We start from the raw sequence: 19,163 nt of genomic DNA, 5'->3' as shown, positions 1-19,163 counted from the left end.
CTGGATATGGGACACTTTCCGTGCTGGGAACAGTCTTTTGTTTATTTCAGCAAGGTCTAGTCAGTGGTTTCAGACTGTGGTCTGCACCTGTGTCACTACCGCGTGGTGACAGACTCGTAGGGGAACTAGATGTCAGTTGTCACTAAGGAAGTTATTTGTCTCTAAGTTTACATCAGCAGAATGTGAGCTTGCAGTCTCAGGAGGAAATATTTTGGAGTTTTTACAAGTCACTGAAAGTGAAGGACCATGAAGCCAACCAAGACAAGCTGTCACCAGGAGGCGCCTGGAGCTGTGATGCAACCATACAAGACAGTAGTCAGGGCTGGAGTCAAGTCACTGAGGACAGCAGGACAAAATTCAAGTTAACATCAGACCCTTTGGAGGGGTTTGCCCCTTTTTGTCCATATGCCTGTGCCTACAATGATTGCAAACACTGCATGTGGCTCCATTGCCTGTGCCTCAAAACTTGAGCAGCTTTGTGGCACTCAACACCTGCCATGCACTACATCTTGTTCATATCATCACTTGATCCGTGGGTGGCTGTGACTCCTTGCTTTGGTTCATCTTGAACCTGAAAAATATACACTTGGGGAACATAGAAGAAAACTCTGGAAATTCTTTGGCTGCAAAATAATAGCAAAATGTATCCAGACAGCAGTTAGAATTTGCTAAGCATGCAGAGACCTTAATGTAGGTTATAACTCCTGGCATCAGAGAACAAGCTCCAGCAGTTTCCACCGCAAACCGCAAGAGCAGTGAGATGTGGAAAGGTGAGAAACAGACAGCAAACACACACAAATTCACAGAAACTATCTGCACAGCCTTCTGGAATAATTTTGTCTCATGAGGGCCTGTGGCCATCTTCTTTTTTAGACATCTGATGATTTGTACGGAGCAAAACATCACAATCCCTAAGGGAATAAAGTACCCACAGATGCTGTAGAATAAGGAGGAATATTTAGGTAGAAGAGATTGTTTCTGAAAGCAAAAACCGTCCTGGTTACCGCGATGTGTGCGATACGAAAGGGAATAAGTTATCATTGCTATCCAGAAAAAGCCACAGACAGAAGCTGACTTCAGTGGGGATCGAAGGATCTTTGCTTTTAGAGGGAACTTGATTGCAAGGTATCGATCAATCGCAATCAGGGTGATGATGAAGATGCTCATAGGCATGTTTGTAAAATAGATGTTTTGTATGGTTAAACACAGCCGGTCTATGGGATGTGTGTAGATGGTAAAATACAGAAGGAAAGGCAGGGTGAAGAGCAGGGAAGAGTCTGCCATGATGAGGTTGATCATGTACACCTTGGTCTCGGTCCACCTCTTGATTTTGCAGCAGAAGACCCATAAGGCAATTATGTTCAGTGGGATCCCCAGAACGAGCACTGGGATGTACACAACCAGCTGAAGCACCACAATGTTGTCATGTGCACCTCTGTGAGTGCAGTTCTCCATGTTGGGCTGTCTCTGCAAGGAAAGAGTGCAGGCATGAGACTGAGCTCACTGGCAGTGTCCTGCAGCTGTGCCCTCCTCTTATGGCCCTGCAGCTCCTCGTGTCTGTGCGCTGCTCATGTGGGCAGCCTCAAAAACCTGAACTGGTTTTTGTTCAGTCCACAAAACTACCGAGACTGCCCTCTCTTGCTGCTGGTGCAGGGTTAAGCCTGCCTCACCATCCCTCCAGTCCTGGTATGAACAGTTGGGTCACAGCAAAGCAGAATACTATTTTTCGTTTTTACCTTTGCTCTGCTGTGGTTGTCAGAGATACTGGCTTTAGGACAGCCCACACCAGAGCTGAGCATTCCCCATTTGCCCTGGGCAGTATTTCCTGTTTGCCCTGGGCAGCATTCTCCACTTTTCCTGGGCAGCATTCCCCATTTGCGCTGAGCAGCATTCCCCATTTTTCCTGGGCAGCATTCCCTCTTTGCCTTGGGCAGCATTTCCCATTTTTCCTGGGCAGCATTCCCCGTTTGCCCTGGGCAGCATTCCCCATTTTTCCTGGGCACCATTCCCCATTTTTCTTGGGCAGCATTCCCCATTCTTCCTCCATAGCCCTTGGTTTGCTGCTGAAGCCACCCCATGGGTTTACTCTGAGTCTTGCCAGACTTGAGAAAATCCTCAGGGCTTGAGCCCTTCCAGCCCAGTGGCTTTGCTCCCAGGGGCAGTGGGAATGCTGCTGCAGGCTGCTGGGTGGGTGGGTGCCTGCTGTGAGCAGGATTTGTGCCCTCAAACACAAATCCATTCCTCTGGTGGGGAGGAACAGCTCAGCAGAAGTATCAGCAGTCCTAGCAGATTACAGGCCTCCAGAGAAAGAAGGGAAAGTGAGCAAATGAGCACATGTGTCTGATCTCAGCCTTCAAAGGTAGAAAGCAAAAATTTTAGTCAGAAAACATGAATCTGAGAACATATCTCCTGCTCTTCCCTTAAATATCTCAGGGCATTTGCCACCAGCAAAGAGGATGAATCAGATTTTGTCTGCAGCTCATATAGGAAGGGTTTGCAATGAGCCAGGCACAGAAAGTGCCCAGATTCCTACAATCTCTTACCAATACCTTGCCTTATAAGTCAGCAGCTTCTAAACATCAATAAGCGAATTGTAGTGAAAGTAGATGATTGCATTAAGTAAGTGAATTGTTTCTAGTGTCCAAGACTGGGAGACAGATCTGGCAGAGGAAAGCACAACACCTGCCCTAGCACCAGAACTGGTACGGCAGCGCTGAACCCCAGGCGTACAGTCATTTTTAGGGTGGAATTCATGGAAGAACTAACATACAGCCCGTGTCCTGGTGCTCTTGGGCTTTCAGCTTCATAGGTTTTGGCCACTCTGCGGTTTCAGCCTATGCTGCAGCTGTTGCCTGGCAGCCTGTTGTGGTCACCTTGCAGTGAAAAAGCCACTCTGCCATATCAGTGGCCTGAGGAACAGCAGAGCCCTCTGGGCTGGCATGCCAGCCCCAGGGAGCCCCACACAAGCGCGGAGCTGGTGGCAGCTCCAAGGCCGTGTGGCAGCTCCAAGGCCGTGTGCCAGCTGTCCCCACTGCTGAGGGAGCACTAATGGGACCTTCAGCGAGGGGCAGAGAGCCCCTGAGCGGGATGTGGCTGCCATCAGAGGCAGAACAGCTGTGGGAGCAGCAGGGAAGCGGGGCAGCGGGAAGCAGGGGATGAGGCGCTCCCTGAGGGGCCGGGCAGGGCACGGTTGCTGCTGTGGGACAGGGAAGGGAGGTCTGGCTTTACCTGCTCCGCGGGCGGGCTGCTCCTCACACAGGCCGCGGCTGTCTCGGCAGGGAAGGGATCCGTGCTGTCACTGCTGTCCCGGGGCTGTCACAGCCCGGCAGGGCTGAGCCCAGCACTGAACTCGTGCGAACACCAGCGCTTCATTTATGCCCTGACTTCCTCGGGCTGGAGCCTTTGGTGCCCTCTGTTGTCCCGCTGCCGGCAGCTCAGAGCTCCGCCGTCGATCCCCCCGCCCATCCCCGCCTCGCCTCACACAGCCCGGCTATTAAAATGTCATCTTTCCAATCGGGGGAAAACAATTTCTGAGATAAAGCCCGTAATGGTTGCAAATTGCCCGTCTGGCAGCAGAAGGTTCCTCAGGGAGGCTGGGCAGCGGTGCTGCGGTGGCAGAGGGGGCCCGGTGGGACAGGGACAATTCCGAGAGGACAGTGGTGCCTGTGCCCCCGGGGACAGCGAGCCTGGGGACACACAGTGCTGCTGTCACCTGCACCTGACAGATCTATGGGCTGGCTCTCCCTCTACACAGCAGCCAGGAGTGTAACTCTTCCCATCAGCTGGCTGGGACGCCAGATCACGGCAGTCACTGCCACCAGTGTGGCACTGAGGGGCTGGGACCTTTGGGAGCACGGTTAGGAGCTGCCCAGTGCTGTGTCACAGACTTTTGGATGGGTTTTGCTGCCCACTGGCTAGAGCAGTTGCAATCCCATCTCTGTGAGCCAGCTGACAGGAGACAAACTGACTCCCTCAGGATTTGTCCCATTAATTCTTGTCTTTGGAGCTGTTATGGTTTGACAGTGGCCAAATGCCAGGCACCCACGAGAGCTGCTCACTCATGGTGTGACACTGGCCAAATGCCTGGCACCCACGAAAGCTGCCCACTTACCCTCTCCTGCCACAGCTGGGCAGAGGAGAGAAACATTTAACAAAGGGTTCCTAAGCTGAAATAAGGACTGGGAGAAAACACTCCAAGGGCAAAACAAGCTCATCTTAGAGACACAAAGTGATTTTATTACTTTCAAAATTAGAGGAGGATAATAAGAAGTAAAGTAAGCCCTTAAAACACCTTTTCTTCTCCCAACCCCTCCCTCCTTCCCGCTGACAGCACAGGGAGACAGGGCATGGGGGTTTGGGTCAGTTCATCCCCGAGGTTTCCTTGTGCTGCTCTGGGAGAGCAGTCCCTGTGAGACCATGGGAGAGACAGTTCTCTGTGAACTTCTCCAGAGCTGGGTCCATTCTTACAAGCAGCAGTTCTCCCAAAATTCCTGCTATGTGAGTCCCTCCCACAGGAGACAGTCTTCCCAAAACTGCTGCAGTGTGGGTCACTCATCCACGGCGTGCAGTCCTCCAAAGACAGGCTGCTCCAGCCTGGGAACAGGGCCCCCTCTCCACTGGAGCTCCCACTGGATCACAACCTCCTCCAGGCATCCACCTGCTCTGGCATGGGCACCTTCCCCATGGGCTGGAGGGGAATCTCTGCATCCCCATGGATCCCTAGGGCTGTAGAGGCACAGCTCCTTCACCATGCTCTCACCATGGCTGCAGAGGAATCTTGGCTCTGGCCCCTGGAGCACCTCCTGTCCATCCTTCTCCACCGATCTTGGTGTCTCCACGTTGTTTCCCTCACATGTTCTCACCTTCCTCTCTGGCTAGAAAAAGCTGTCCCCCTATATTTTGATTTTCATCTTAAATCTGTTACCACAGAGGTGTTTCCAACTTCTCTCACTGGCCCAGCCTTGGCCAGCAGCACGTCCATCCTCAGAGCCATCAGGGACTGGCTCTGCTGGACATGGTGGAAGCTTCCAGCAGCTTCTCGCAGGAGCCACCTCTGTGGACCCCCTGCTACCAAAAACCAGGCCCTGCAAACCCAGCAGAGGAGCTCATGCTCTCAAAGGTGACAGCAGCAGATAGTGCATCAACTGTGGGCTGACTGAGGGCAGGTGTAGGTCACAGGGGAAGATGTATTTGTGGGCAGGAAAGACTCCCCCACACTGTCTGGTGGAACACTCTGAGTATTGCTGGGCAGAGCTCAGTGCTGTTTTGGGGGTTTTTTAGCATTCAGAAAGAAAAAAAGCCCAGTTCAAGGCAGCATTTATCCACTTCCTCTGTGCCCTGACTTTTCTGGGCTGCTGACTCATGGAAAAACACAAATCCGTGATGGAAATGTTAGGGGTGTCAGTGTGGGCAGGCTGTGGAAACCCAGCAAGGTGGGGCTGCTCTGAGCCCAAGCTGTGGTGGCCCTGGGGATCAGCCTGGTGGCACAGCATGAACCAGGGCAGGGCAAGTGCCAGGGTGGCAAGTGCCAGGGCAGCAGTGAAAGGCCTTCAGCGTGTGGGAGGAACAGCCCTGCAGGGATGGCTGCTCTGAGGAGCTGTCTGGGGGCCAGGGCTCAGCAGGGCAGCTGGAGGCACCTGGCAGGAGGACAGCTCTGAAATCTGGACTTTGTGCCTTTATGGCATTGGAAAAGTGTTGCTTTCATCCTAGAAGTGTTCCTTCACACCTGTCTGACCTGTTGAGGTGAAGGGGAAGGAGGTCAGGACAGCCTAGGTTGTTTTGTAGGGACATGGGCTTAATAATATGCCAGAACCATCTGAACAGCCACCCAGCCCAGTCTGCCAAAGGAATGGGATAAATATAAACTGCTGTCTTGGTTTGGAAAGACAGGTGCCTGCTAAGGAAGGCAGGAGCCTCCCCTGAAATGGAGAATGTAAACCCTCCCCACCCCTCCCAATTGCTATAAATTTTAAATTAAGGGGCTCTCAGGCAAAAAAAATGGGAGCGGGAAATAACAGTTCTTTAATAGGGAAGAAAAATAAAAGGATAAAATAAACAATGCAGTACAGTAGAACAACAGTGACAGAGTCAGAACCCAACCTGACACCCTGTGGGTCAGGGTGTTGCTGGCAGTCCCATTGGAATTGTGGCTCAGCCCTCCTGCAGTGTCAGGGGTGGTTCTGCTGGAGCAGGGATCCTGTAGAGAAGGATGTATTCTTCCTCTGGAGATCCAGTGGGAGAAGAGGCAGCTGCTGTTCCTCTGGGGAATCCAGTGGAGAAGCCGTGCTGGTGTTCCAGAATCTCCAGATTATATCTGGATAGGAATGCTTGGCTCCTCCCTCTGGGCTCACATCTCCCAATGGGATGCTGTAGTTCTTATCAGCCATGCAGTGACATTCAATGGCCTCTTATCAGCAGATATTCTGCTGATAAGAGGCTATTGAATGTCACTGCATAAGGGAGGAGTGGGTGTGGAAGAGATGAAACAAACTGCCCACTGAACAGAAGACAACTGCCATACAGATGGCAGACAGAATACATCTTGCCTTGCAGTCTGGGACAACTGGATTAGTTTAATACTGGAAACAACCTGAAATACACAATGAGGTATGATATGATAGATACATTTGTACATGTTGGCAAGAAGGATCAGTGGATTTTAGCTACAGAAGGAACTAAAAGAGGTACATGGCTCACCTGTCTTGCTGTACCAGTAACAAGTAGGTGCTGGAGGGTGGAATGGAGGCACATTAACAACAATTGATTACATACACACTTTTACATATCTCTGTGACCGTTTTGTTTAATGGAAACATAGAGTATAACTTTCTAAACCTAACAAAGAACTTGCTAGAGAAAAAGAGCAATACTTATCCCAATAGCCCTGAAGCTGTATTTTCTCTTTATGTTGCAGATACTGGGGTTTGTTCCCCTTTTTCCTTTAGCATGTCTGTATCTGCAAGGGGTGGGTTGCCTCTGCTTGTTGAGTGCTGGCTTTGGGCTTTAGAAAGGCTTCCTGGAACTCCCTGGTGACAAAGTAGTAGCAGACACTATCGAGACAGCAGTTGGACGTGGCAATGCACCTCAACACGGAGGAGAAGTTCTTCATGACACAGAGCAGAAAACAGGTAGCTCCAAAGCTCTCCATGATGAACCTGGCGAGCAGCCCGAGGAAGGCTGGCAGGAAACATATCATAAATACAATCAGATTTGCATAAACTATGTGTACAGCTTTATGGATCGATTTCTCCTCCTGTGAATTTGTGTTCAGATGTTTCTTGAGGTCCCTGATGACTTCTGTGGAGCAGAAGATCAAGATGGCAAATGGGAGAGTGAAAACAAAGAAAATGGCCAGCAGGCTGAGAGCAGCAGGCAGGGTGTTGGTCTGGAAGCAGAGATCTGCATGTCTGCGGTGCATCAGCTGGATGGTGGCACTGACTATCACCAGGACCCACAGGAGCCCACAGAGGAGGGCAGCCTTTGACGGGGACCTGAAGGCCCTGGCTTTCAAAGGGTGCTTTATGGCAATGTATCGATCAATGGAGATGAATGAAACGATGTAGATGCTCACCAACATGTTGATAAAATACATTGTCTCTGTAAACTGGCAGAGCTCCCCTCGGGCTGACTTATTCCAGAGCAAATAAACCATGGAAGGCAAGGTGCAGATGACAGAGAAATCTGCAAAGACTAAATTCATCACATACACCCTGGTTTCTGTCCACTTCTTCATCTTGCAGGAGAACACCCAGAAGGCAAGGACATTAAATAGTGCTCCAAAAAAGAAAATGAAGCTATACAGAGCAAACTCGATGAGGCGAACATGGGGGTGAGGTTCTAGATTTGTGGTGCTGCAGTTGTTGGACACATTCATTGTCCTGAGTTACAGATGTTCTGAAACCTGAAATAGGAAAAGACATGGTAAGATCTCTCAGTAGCTGTAAAAAAAAAAAAAAAACAAAACAAAAAAAACCAAAAAAAAACCAAAACAAACCACATGTAAGTACTTATGTCCTTTGTTAAAAATGTGAATTTGAGCTTTCCAGAGCTGTCTTTCTCAGTCAGCCTGTGTCATTCTTTGGCATCCTTTGTCAAGTATTGTTTATGTCAAGTTTATGAGTGTGTCAGGATACATTTCCAAGAGGACATGGCAGACAGCCTTTATTAAATAAGGAGATCTTGAAGTGTGGGAGGGCAGGAGGCAACATGGCACTCAGAAGAGCCTCCATAGGTAGTGGGCACATCCTGTGACAATGTGAACACAAATTCCTTAAGCCAGGCTGTGCAGATGATGTAAAATTACCCTTAGCTTAGGTGTTGAGCTAGGGAGGGTTTGCAGCAACCAAAACTAAAGCCCAGCACAACCCATGAGTGAAAGTTCCTCTGTCAGATCTACTGGGTTTGGATTCAGACTGGGGGTGAAGGGGTGGGAGTGCATAGCAAATGTCACTTGATAGAAATTCTCATTCTCTGGTTCTGTCTGGGAAAGTTTCTGAGCCTTTGCACCACCTTGTGAACCTGGAGCTCCTCCTCCAAGCTGAGGAAACCAGCTGAATCTGTATTTCTGCTCTCCCAAGGGAGAGAGTGAGGTGTGCTGCTCTCCGCCTCACCAGGAGGGGAATGTGGAAGGATTTACCTGATTTTAAGTCCCTTTGTTCCAGGAGAGAGTAGGAGTCTACAGATGCAAAGCAGAAGGTTACATATGGAAGAGGGAACACCACTGCAGAACAAGGAGCTTGCTGTTAAAGGCTAAATTAGATGGCTCCTGCTCCAGGCAGGCAGGCAGCCACCCTCAGAAATCCATGTTGTGGGTAGTACCTGTTGAGCATCTGTCACACTAGCTTCAAGATGCTTTGCAGGAGTATTAGTTGCGTGAAGAGTGTGAGTTCATGGGCTGATAAAAATCGTCTTTCAGCAGAGCCCTTCCTGTGCACCGTGGTTTCATGTGACAAGTACATGGAAAAATTCTCTGAACCAGTGATTCTCAGTATCTGTCACTTCTGCTTGCATCTAAATTCACTTCAGAAAAAAACAAACAACCAAAAACTGCTTTCAATGTAAAATAAGTTTTTTACAGAGTGAAGTGGGCAGGGATCTGGTGAAATCTCACAGCTTTCAGAGACCTGGGAAGGGACATCACCTCTGCCTAGTTAAGCAGTTATGTGCCTCCACCAGCAATGCAGACCTTGTGGCCAGTGGGTGAGGACACTGCCTTCAAATGAGAATTCAGTCCTGAAGTGACTGAAAAATACACAAATAACTCAGTTTTTGGAGAGATGTGTGAGTGTCTTGCAATAGCAGACACTAATGTGACTGCTGCACAGTTCTTGTATGCTCAGGCCTGGCTTTCCCAACAGAGGCTTGCTGCTCACTGCCTGTACCCTGCAGGGAAGGGGACACTTGTGCCCTGAGGAAAACATCTCTGCACTATGGACAGTAGCAGCAGGGAACTGTCACTGTTTATGGTCACTGGTTATGGCACGAGGCAGAAGTCTGACAGCTGCACTGGTGCCCAGGCTTCTTTTCACTGCCTTGGTCTGCAGTGCCTGCAGCAGTGCAGGTCTGCAGTGCCTGCAGCAGTGCTGGTGTGCAGTGCCTGCAGCAGTGCTGGTGTGCAGTGCCCGCAGCAGTGCTGGTGTGCAGTGCCTGCAGCAGTGCTGGTGTGCAGTGCCCGCAGCAGTGCTGGTGTGCAGTGCCCGCAGCAGTGCTGGTGTGCAGTGCCTGCAGCAGTGCTGGTGTGCAGTGCCCGCAGCAGTGCAGGTCTGCAGTGCCTGCAGCAGTGCTGGTCTGCAGTGCCTGCAGCAGTGCAGGTCTGCAGTGCCTGCAGCAGCCTCTGCAGAGGTGCAACACAGGCAAACCACACTGCTGGGCTCTGCAGCATCAAAGGGCTCTGGCCAGCTCTGCCTTTGGAGCTGGAGACCTGGCCCCGTGCAGTTCCCAGCAGCAGGGCTCACAAGTGCTCCAGCCCACAGGGCAGTCCAGAGACTGGCAGGAAGATGGAGGAAATGAGTAGAGGGTTTAAAGCAGTCCAAAAAGCACTGAGAGAGGATGAATGAGCAAAAAAACAAACCCCAAACCTTTAAAGAGGTTCAGCTTGACCAGCTAGCATATCCTGTGGCTGTGTGGAAATGCTTCATGTGGGGTAGATGAAATGCCTGCAGCATCAGAGGGGCCAGGCAGCAACTTACAGCTGTGAAAAAGGATGGAGACAGCTGTGAAACAGCGTCTTGCTGCTGCTGGAAGACCAGCAATAGGCTGGGGCTCAACAGACAAGGTCACCAGTGCTGTGCAGGGTGTCCTGCTGTCCTCACCACAGGCTGGGCAGAGCTGCACAGCAGCTGTCCCCCAGCCCAGAAGCTGGTGACCATCTGGGGAGGAAGGCCTGGGCTGGGCTTGTTTCCTCCAAGAAACAGGAGGCTTCTGCCAGACCCTGAACAGAGAGGCTGGAGGAAGAGATGCAAGGCAGAGGCTGAAGGCACAGGGGATGTTGCAGCAGCACTGTGGTGGCTGCATACAGTGTTTTTCCAGCAGGAAATCAGCTGCACTGAAGGGGGAGTCTTGCATGGAAAAATCTTCTCCTTCCTTCTGGGAGAGCTCAAAAGTGGGCAGGCACCAAGAGCTGAAGGGTGAATATGGTGGGTGAAATAAAGGGTGAATTTGGTGGGTGAGGTGGCTAAGGACAGCATGGGGGCCCTGGTGGGGGAGGGAAGAAACCTGGAACTGAGCAGAGGGAGAGCAAGGAGGAAAATGGGGGTGAAGTCAGGTACAGCACAGCATCTTGTACATGAGCTGCCCTCAGACCTGCCACCTCCATGGCAACAGCCCTGACTGTCACCAACAGACCCACAAATGGAATGGGTGGCTCTCAGTAAATATTCAGGGAAGATGCAGCACAGGTGTGAGAACAGGCCTGGGCAGGGCAGCACCTCCCAGAGGTTTTAATGTACCCACAGCACTGCTGGCCTGCCTGGACAGGAGCTGGGCTGGGGGGAAGCATGGCCAGAAAGAGTGAGCAGCAAAGTGTCCCCATGGCAGAGGAGACCCAGGTGAGGGCCCTGCCATGGTACTGAAGTGAGGAGCTTTTCCTCTCTGTTTCCAAATAGCATAAAGAAATCTGCAAACTGCCTGCTCCAGCCTTGCTGCTGGTGTTCACACCTCTCTCAAATGCAAGGATCTAAGGCACAGCAGTTTCTTCTCTTCTTTTTGAAACTTGTGCTCTTTCTGGCTCATCTATCACTGCATCCCTTGAAAACTGTAATGTGGTCACCCTAACCATGATCTGCTTTGATAGATGCTGAAAGGAGTTCTCCTAGACCAAAAAAAAATTTCTTAGAATCGCTCATTTCCCATATTGGGATGAATTAACTTCCAGTTCTCAGTGCTGTGATATTCCAGGTAAAGTACCCAGAGAATACCTTGGAGTAAGAACAGAACCTGGAAAGTTCAGAGATCACAGCCCACCCCAGGGACTCCTGCCCAGCAGAAACCACACTCAAAGCCTCCTCTGCCTCCCCCAGGCACAGCAGGACCCTGCTCAGCAGTGTTCAGGCAGCAAGTGAGGAGAAACAAAGTGATGTTACCTGCAGATTTAAGGTGCCAGAGTCAGCAGCAGGTGCCACCCGAGGCAGGGCACACGGGCTCTGTGCAGCCAGGCAGGGCAGGCTGGGCACAGGCTGCCAGTGCAGGGCAGGGGCCTGGCACCAGCAGCTGCCTGCTGCTTGAGGCTTTCCACAGCACCTCCTCCTCCTGAATAAGAGCAGATTTCGCATCAGTTAGCTTTTGAATGCCAGCCTCCTGGCCAAATCAATGCTGGCACTACTGTACAGTGAGCTCTGGTGCCTCACCACTGTGGAGACCTTTGGGGGGACATTCCCTGGTCTAGGGAGACACAAGAAGCTTCCCTCAAAAAGCTGTTAGACCCCATGGGCTCCTTCCCCTGTTCCTGTCTGTTCCTATGTCCCCAAGCCACTCCTTCCTTATTTCCTGATCGCCCTCATCTTTGTACTGCCCAAGAACAGGGTCAGCCCCCAGGCTCCTGTAGGGAAAAAGCCTGACCCGTTGTGTGTGGCTGCTTGGACCTGCACATCTCACCACACAGCTGAATAAAACATCTATTACAGCATCTTGTGCGGGTTGCTGCTGGTGAGAGAGAGACGGTGAATCTTGTTTCTAGATCAGAAAGTTGAATTTATTGATATATGATATCTAATACATTATAACTATACTAAAAAGAAATAAGAGAGAAAGTTGTAAAGCTGCTGCTAGGCTAAGAATAGAAAGAAAGAATTTAAAATAAAGTTGTGTCTAAAGACTTTAGCTTGCACTTTGTGATTGGCCCTTAATTATAAACAAGAAGCATGAGTTAATTAAGGTGTATCTTATTGCATTCTACAGCAGCTGATAACAATTGTTTACCTTCTCTTCTGAGGCTTCTGCCTTCCAGAAGATGCAGAAATTTGAAAGAAAAGATTTCTGGGAAAAAATGTCTGCGACAAACATCTGTGGATATTATGCAAAGGTCCTTTTTGCTTCCTTACCCTGGACTGTGCTAGCAGCAATTCAGACGGCTCCACACCACTCTGCAGTTTCTGAAAGGGGGTGTTCTATGGCCAACAGAGATGTTCAGCAAGTGGCATTTGAAATGCTCACTAGTGCTGAAGTCTAAGCTAAGTAAAGCCAGGAAGGTGCAATACCTGGTCTGGATGGCCTCATGCAGCTCATGGTACACCTGAGCATTGAGTTGTGTTTGCACAGCTCTGGATGTGAAGGTTGGCACAGGGAGCAGCTTGGCATGTAGTGTAGGAAAGCCTCCCCAGCCCTCCTCAAATGCTGCACTGAGATGGTGTCTGAGGCATGGATGGAGCAGGAGAGGGTCATGATGGGGCAGCATTAGGGCTCTGGCCTGCAGCCCTGTGTGAGCATAGGTACAGCCAAACCATGGGGAGCTTCAGCTGGCACCTAAATCAAGGCCTCAGCATCTCACATGGGTGGCAAAGAGCCTCACTTGTCAAACTCTGCATTAGCAGAAGTGCAGGGAGCAGGCAGAGCTGTAAGCCCCAAAGGGCTCAGTAATGGGTTGTTAATTGGTGTCAGTAATCAGCTGCTAGTGGGGACTGCCTCGCTGCACACTCAGCCTTGGCACTGGCCAGCTGCTGCACTGCTGCGTTGCAGGGATGCCCTGGTGGTTGGTGCCCTTCAATCAGCACCATGGGTGCTGTCCTGGCTGGGGGAGCTGTGAGAAAGGAAGAAGCTGGCTGGAGCCCGGGCGAGTGAAGGGTGGCAGGATGCCCACAGGTGCCTGCCTCAGGAGCACTGGGTGGCACCAGGCAAAGGAAGCTCTGCAGCACAGCTGTGAAACAGGGCAGAGCTTCAGGCACAGGATCCTGAAGATAAGCCCCACTCACTGTGCCCCACCACAAGGCTTCTGCAGCTCGCAGCCATCCCATAACCACAGAGATGTGCGTGCTGATCACAGCCCTCAGGGGGCAAACAGGCATCCAAAGTCCTGGGTGTGCCTGTCACAGGAGGAGCAGCCCGTGTGAAAGGCAGGAGCCAAGTCAGATAGCTCAGAACCACAGGCTGATAAGACCCTTGGATAGCATCTGGCATTTGTAAGGTGCTGTGCAGGAGGGGGGCAGGGGAGCAGGGTGACACGAAATGCTGCAGTGGCTCTGTGGGTCACAGTGTGAAAAAGGGACAGGAGGGTCACTGCAGATGTCCAGGGATGGGAAAGACCTGTGTGAAGAGAGCCACAAAGCAAAGGTGGTGGGAGCTGTTTTTGCCTGTGGTAGCTGCAGCTGCATTCCCCAGAGAGGCTGGTGATGTGAGTTATTTTTGAGTTAGAGCCCATGGTGATGGTCTTGTTCACAACTGGGGCTGGAAGGAGCCTCCTTCCACCAAAAGGAGGTTTCCACCAACCCTTTGCTCAGAGCCATTGTCTGAGGCCATGTCCAGTTTGGTTTTGAATAGCTTGAAGGATATTTCCACACATTCTCTGGGCAATCTGTTCTAGTGCTTGATCATTCTGAGACTAAACTTTTTTTTATGTTTTAACAGATTTTCCTATATTTCAGGCTGTGCCTTTTGCCTCTTGCCCTTTCAGCTGTGTCAGGGAGAGGGCAGGAGGCAAAAGGCACAAACTGAAATATATGAAAGTCTGTTTAAACATTAAAAAAGAAGTTTACTCCCTGCCACTGGGTGTTTATACACATGGATCAGATCCTTGAGAGACTCCTCCAGGCTGAATAGTCCCAGCTGTTTCAAGAGATATTCCAGTCCCTTAATCATCTTTGTGGCCTTTCCCTAGACCTGCTCTGGTAAGTCCAGGTCTTTCTTGTACTGGGTACAGTCTCAGCAGTGCTGGGCAGAGGGGCAGGGCTCACCTCCCCTGAGCTGCTGGCACTGCTCCTTCCCCAGCAGTGCTGGGCAGAGGGGCAGGGCTCACCTCCCCTGAGCTGCTGGCTGTGCTCCTTCCCCAGCAGCCCCAGCTGCTGTTCCCTCTCCCTGCTGCCATGGCACACTGCTGCCTCTCCATCAGCTGCATTCCTTCCTGGAGCCAGGCTCTCCTCTGCCAGGCTGCTTTCCAGGGGTCAGCCCCAGCCTGCCCAGGGGCATGGAGTCATTCCTCCTCAGCTGAAGGAATTGTAAGCCCTGACTGTCCTGCAGCTCTCTGGATGCTCTTTCCTGGAGGGTGACATTTGAGGGACACAGCAGTGTTGAAGGGAAGAGCACACCGTGAGTGTCAGCTCACTGCAGGCCTGGCTGTAAAAGGTGAGGAGATGAGCAGCACTGGAAAATTACTTTGTGCCACCACAATCTGCAGGGGCTGCAGTTGATGGTGAGGACTAAAAGCTGCCAGTGTCAGAAGGAGATGGAACTCAGCCTGTGGAGTTCCAACTGATTTGGAGGTGGTGATCTAGGAAAGAACCCCAAAGAGGGGTGTAAAGCAGGAGGGTGAGGTGGCTGGGGAGAGAAGACCATGGATAGGAGACAGGGTTGGATACAGGCTGGCCAAACTGTCTGGACTGATGAGCTCCACCACTGGAAGGGGCCAGGGAACACAGAGACATGGAGCAGAGCACCTCTGGGATGGTGGCAGCCAAGCAGCTCTGGGGAAGGTCAGGCTGTGACAGTGGCACTGCCTGCAGCAGTGTCTAGCCTGGACAGAAGGATTCAGTCCCCCATGAGAGACAGGAGAAGGCTGCTCATGCTGGGTCTGCCTGAGCACCTGGCATTTTTTACCTCTCCTCTACCAAATCTCAGTGCTGGAAGATGCTGACCTGGTACAGATTACATCTGTGTTTACTAAAATACAGTATAGTAAGCAGAGCTAAACAAAGTGGGTTTGGTTGTGGTGTGAAACAGGGGCAACACCTACATAGGATGCTGCAAACATTCACAAGCCAGCCTGGACAACCTTTGAAGGTACCACCTTTGCCATGACAGCAAGGCAAAAACACTCTTAAACCTGGTTTGGGATTTTCCCCTTCCCCTCCCTCAGTCACGAACATCTCTTTCCTGTATAATCAGTTTGAAAGGTCACTTTGTTATGCAGTCCTTTGGGTTTGGAAGGTCTTCACCTTCATTAATATTCCAAATTCAAAGCTTAATTTATTTACAGTTTACATTCATATGTCCAAGAAGGAGGAAAACAAAGATGGGCTAAGGATGGCAGTGTTTGCACAGCCAGCCATGCTTTATTCAGGATGGGCTGCAGCAATACCCACCTGTACAGTGCTGTACAAATACATCTCACAGGTTTGGAATTATTTCATACATGGAGCAAATCCTCAGTGCTCTTCAGGCTGCACTCCAGCCTATCCAGACTGGTTATGTTGATGCTAAAGACTCACATCATTGATTTCCTGAGATTAAAAACTCCCTTTTGCTCTCTCTCTCTCCCTCTCTAAGAATCGTTTTGTTTCTGAGTGCCCTGTGTTTGAGTGGAGACCTCTAATGCTTCAAGAGCTCCACCAGATTTTTTTCATCACTCTCCCTCAACCACAAAACACTCAAAAAAATAAAGAATAAAAAGAAAAAAATGGGTTTTGCTAATGGGAAGCAACAGAGGAGAGTGGAAGTAGGTCTGGTAATTGTAACCCATGCTCTGACCTTGTCTAGTCCCAGGAGAACAAATCAATTTATCCTTGGCTTTCACTAGAAGTCTGTAATTTGCCTGTAGTTATCCTCCCATTTCTGCATTTGCACAGAGGCACTTTCAGCCTGGAGAAGCATCTCTCCTGCAACATAGTACTTATGAGTGTTAGAGGCTTTTGCTTACACTTTTGAACTTTGCCTATAGAAGTGCTTTGCTCTCAGTATTCTAGCACAGGCTAGGCTGAAATGTGTATATGCTGGTTTCCTGAAATAAAAGGGTTCCTAAAACTCACTGGATGCATCACCCTTCTTCCTCTTGCTTATTTTTCCACTTGCCTTCTAAACTCCATTCCATTTGGTTTTTCATAAGTTTGGATGAGAATGAGCAGTTTAGCTCAGAGGATTTTAAACTGGGAAACTTTTGCTGCAGGAGGCAGGACAGCCATCAGAGGGTACAGGGAGGGAGAGTGCTCCATAAACATCCACTTTTCAGAAGGAAAATTACCCCAGCAGTCAAGAACTAGAAATAACCTGGCAAAGGAGAGGTGATAAATTAGATTCAAGTTAGTCTCACCTCATTTGGAAAGGTGATGATGAGTCTGTACCAAAAATTCCCTGTTACGTCAGACTGCTTCTGTTTCCTGAAACTGAATGCAAATTTAGAAATACAGTTTAATAATAACTTTAATAAATGGAAATTTAGGAATAGTGATTTTGACAAGATCTGTCAATAGCACCAAAGCACTTGGGACAGGGGGCAACCAGCTGATGATGACAAATGGGTTTTACCTTCCTGTGCAAGCTACAGAGCATCAGCATAACAACATTGTGCCATTGCAGTGACAGTTTGGTGTTTTTGGGGTCCCCCATGGCAGGAAGGAAATGATGGATCTAACTCCATGTTCTTAGAAGGCTAATTTATTATTTAATCTTATTATATTATATTAAAGAATGCTATACTAAAACTATACTAAAGAATAGAGAAAGAATACTTACAGAAGGCTATAAAGAAATATAATGAATCTTGTGACTCTCTCCAGAGTCTGACACAGCTGGACAGTGATTGGTCATTGAGTCAAAACAATTCACATGAAACCAATCAAACATGCACCTGTTGGATAAACAATCTCCAAACCACATTCCGAAGTAACAAAACACAGGAGAAGCAAATGAGGTAAGAATTGTTTTCCTTTTTCTCTGAGGCTTCCCAGCTTCCCAGGAGAAGAATCCTGGGCAAGGGGATTTTTCAGAAAATATGATGGTGACATGACAGGGCTGAAAGCAATGACACCACCCTGATCCTGCTGGGTGCTGTGAGCCACAGATCTGCCTGTGAAGTTGTAGAAAATGTAAAGTGTCAGTGATGGGATGGAGTGGTAACCTTTGCAGGGCTGCCTTGTGGAGTAAAACAGTAAGCTGGTTATATTTGCTTTGCTTTTCAGGCCAGGGAGGCATATAAGCATATCTATAAATATCTATTAAAAATATATATATCTTAACCTTTCCCCTTTGCAGGGCTGTGCTGATACACTGTGCTCAGAGAATAAAACAGAAGAGCAAGGAACATGAACTTGGGTGAAGAACACGTTTGTGAGATGTGCGTATTTCTCACTTACACAGACAGGAAGCAGGGAAAATGTGGTTTGGTAAGGTCAGCTCCAGCATCTAACACTGGAATTTAATTTTGAGCTTGGAAATCTTGGCTTTCAGCATCTCACAGTTAAAACACATGTGAATTTGTGCACTTTGGAGAGCCACTGATTTACACCAAGGCGTTTTCACTGTTACTTAATCACTCTGTTATCCAACCACTCATCAAGGGTAAGAAATCAACATAGCACGACACTTTCACCCCCCTGGCCTCGTGTCAGACACATCCTTTTGCCCAGAACTTGACAACACTGACAGCTCTGCCAACAAACACAGGCTTCCCATAGGTCTCCCACTTCCAGACCTCCCTGCTGTCCAGGAAAATAAAAACCCAAAATTTGGGTGGGAAAATTGGCCCAAAAAGACCCCATGTGGTGGCAGTGGCTGCTCCCCTTCCCAGCAGTGAGTGAGCAGGGGCTGTGCAGAACACTGAGCTCATCAGGCAGCACGTGAGGAAGGGAAAGCAAGAACCCCACAAAGCTGTGCTGGATCCCATTTCACTGGTAGGTTCACTTGGTGGCTGCTCTGCTCCAGTACTTTTCTCCTGTGTGATAGCCTTTATCACCACAGGCTGTGACTCAGCAAGGCAGCAGATTTCCCCAGAGCCCCTTTGTGCAAATATCTGACCACAGTGCAGATTCCAGGTGTCTGAGGATGCACATAAACAACCCTGCACCTTCTCATGCCTCTTTAGGGCAGGGCTTCCCTTGGTGCTGGTCAGGGACACCCAAACCTGCCCCAGCTTTGTGGCTGCAATAGTGACAGCAGCCCCCTTACCCTTATCTGGGTCCCTGCCCTTTACCTCTCCCTAGCTTCAATGGCTGAAATACTTTCAGTGCTTTAAAATATTCCTTTTTCGCAGTATTGGTTGTTTTGGAGAAGAAAAGGCCTCCTGTGGGAGGTTGGTCCTTAAGAAGCAGCACAGATATCTCCTGGCCTGCTTGTCCAGCAGAACACTGGAGCACAGTGATGGAACCAACTTGTGCAGCTGCTTCCAGAGCCCTGGGATGGGTTAGAGCACTGACCTCTATCATTGTGGCTGCTTTTTAATGAAGGGGTGGGACTATTTTGGGGCTAAGAATGATTTATTGCTCAGATAAACATCAGCCTCAGAGGCTGTGAGATTTTAGAGGAGCAAGCAGTCAGCCATAGCTCAAAGCAGTCACAAGGCAATATAAACCTTCTGATCCAATGGACAGTTGCCACAGGGTTTATTTTGCTTTTCTAACCTACCACCTTTACTCACTTCTACTGCACTGCAGATACATTTATCAATGGGCTATTATCACACATACACACAAATGCTTCTATTATAACCTCTAAACTCTTAACTTGCTCTATATAACTGCATTACTACACTATAAACCCTTCACCATCTTATCAATGCAGTTTCTCACTTAAGGCATATTCTTACAACT

General features: G+C 49.6%; 2 protein-coding genes across 2 annotated transcripts; both read right to left on the bottom strand.

Moving 5' to 3' along the window:
* Positions 1–513: 513 nt before the first annotated feature.
* On the bottom strand, positions 514–1,455 carry LOC131562742 (G-protein coupled receptor 35-like). Its single transcript, XM_058812582.1, has one exon. The coding sequence runs from the start codon at positions 1,453–1,455 to the stop codon at positions 514–516; it is 942 nt and encodes a 313-aa protein (XP_058668565.1).
* A 5,485-nt stretch (positions 1,456–6,940) lies between these two features.
* LOC131562759 (G-protein coupled receptor 35-like) lies at positions 6,941–7,873 on the bottom strand. Its single transcript, XM_058812614.1, has one exon. The coding sequence runs from the start codon at positions 7,871–7,873 to the stop codon at positions 6,941–6,943; it is 933 nt and encodes a 310-aa protein (XP_058668597.1).
* Between the last annotated feature and the right edge of the window lie 11,290 nt (positions 7,874–19,163).

The sequence above is a fragment of the Ammospiza caudacuta genome, chromosome 11, assembly GCF_027887145.1.
Source record: "Ammospiza caudacuta isolate bAmmCau1 chromosome 11, bAmmCau1.pri, whole genome shotgun sequence".
NCBI lineage: Eukaryota > Metazoa > Chordata > Aves > Passeriformes > Passerellidae > Ammospiza > Ammospiza caudacuta.
Note: the sequence above shows the minus strand (reverse complement) of the source record. Positions and strands in the feature narration are given on the sequence as shown.

Bases quoted from the DNA above. Each gene is read 5' to 3' on its own strand.
- LOC131562742 (XM_058812582.1), bottom strand. From the start codon at position 1,455: ATGGAGAACTGCACTCACAGAGGTGCACATGACAACATTGTGGTGCTT.
- LOC131562759 (XM_058812614.1), bottom strand. From the start codon at position 7,873: ATGAATGTGTCCAACAACTGCAGCACCACAAATCTAGAACCTCACCCC.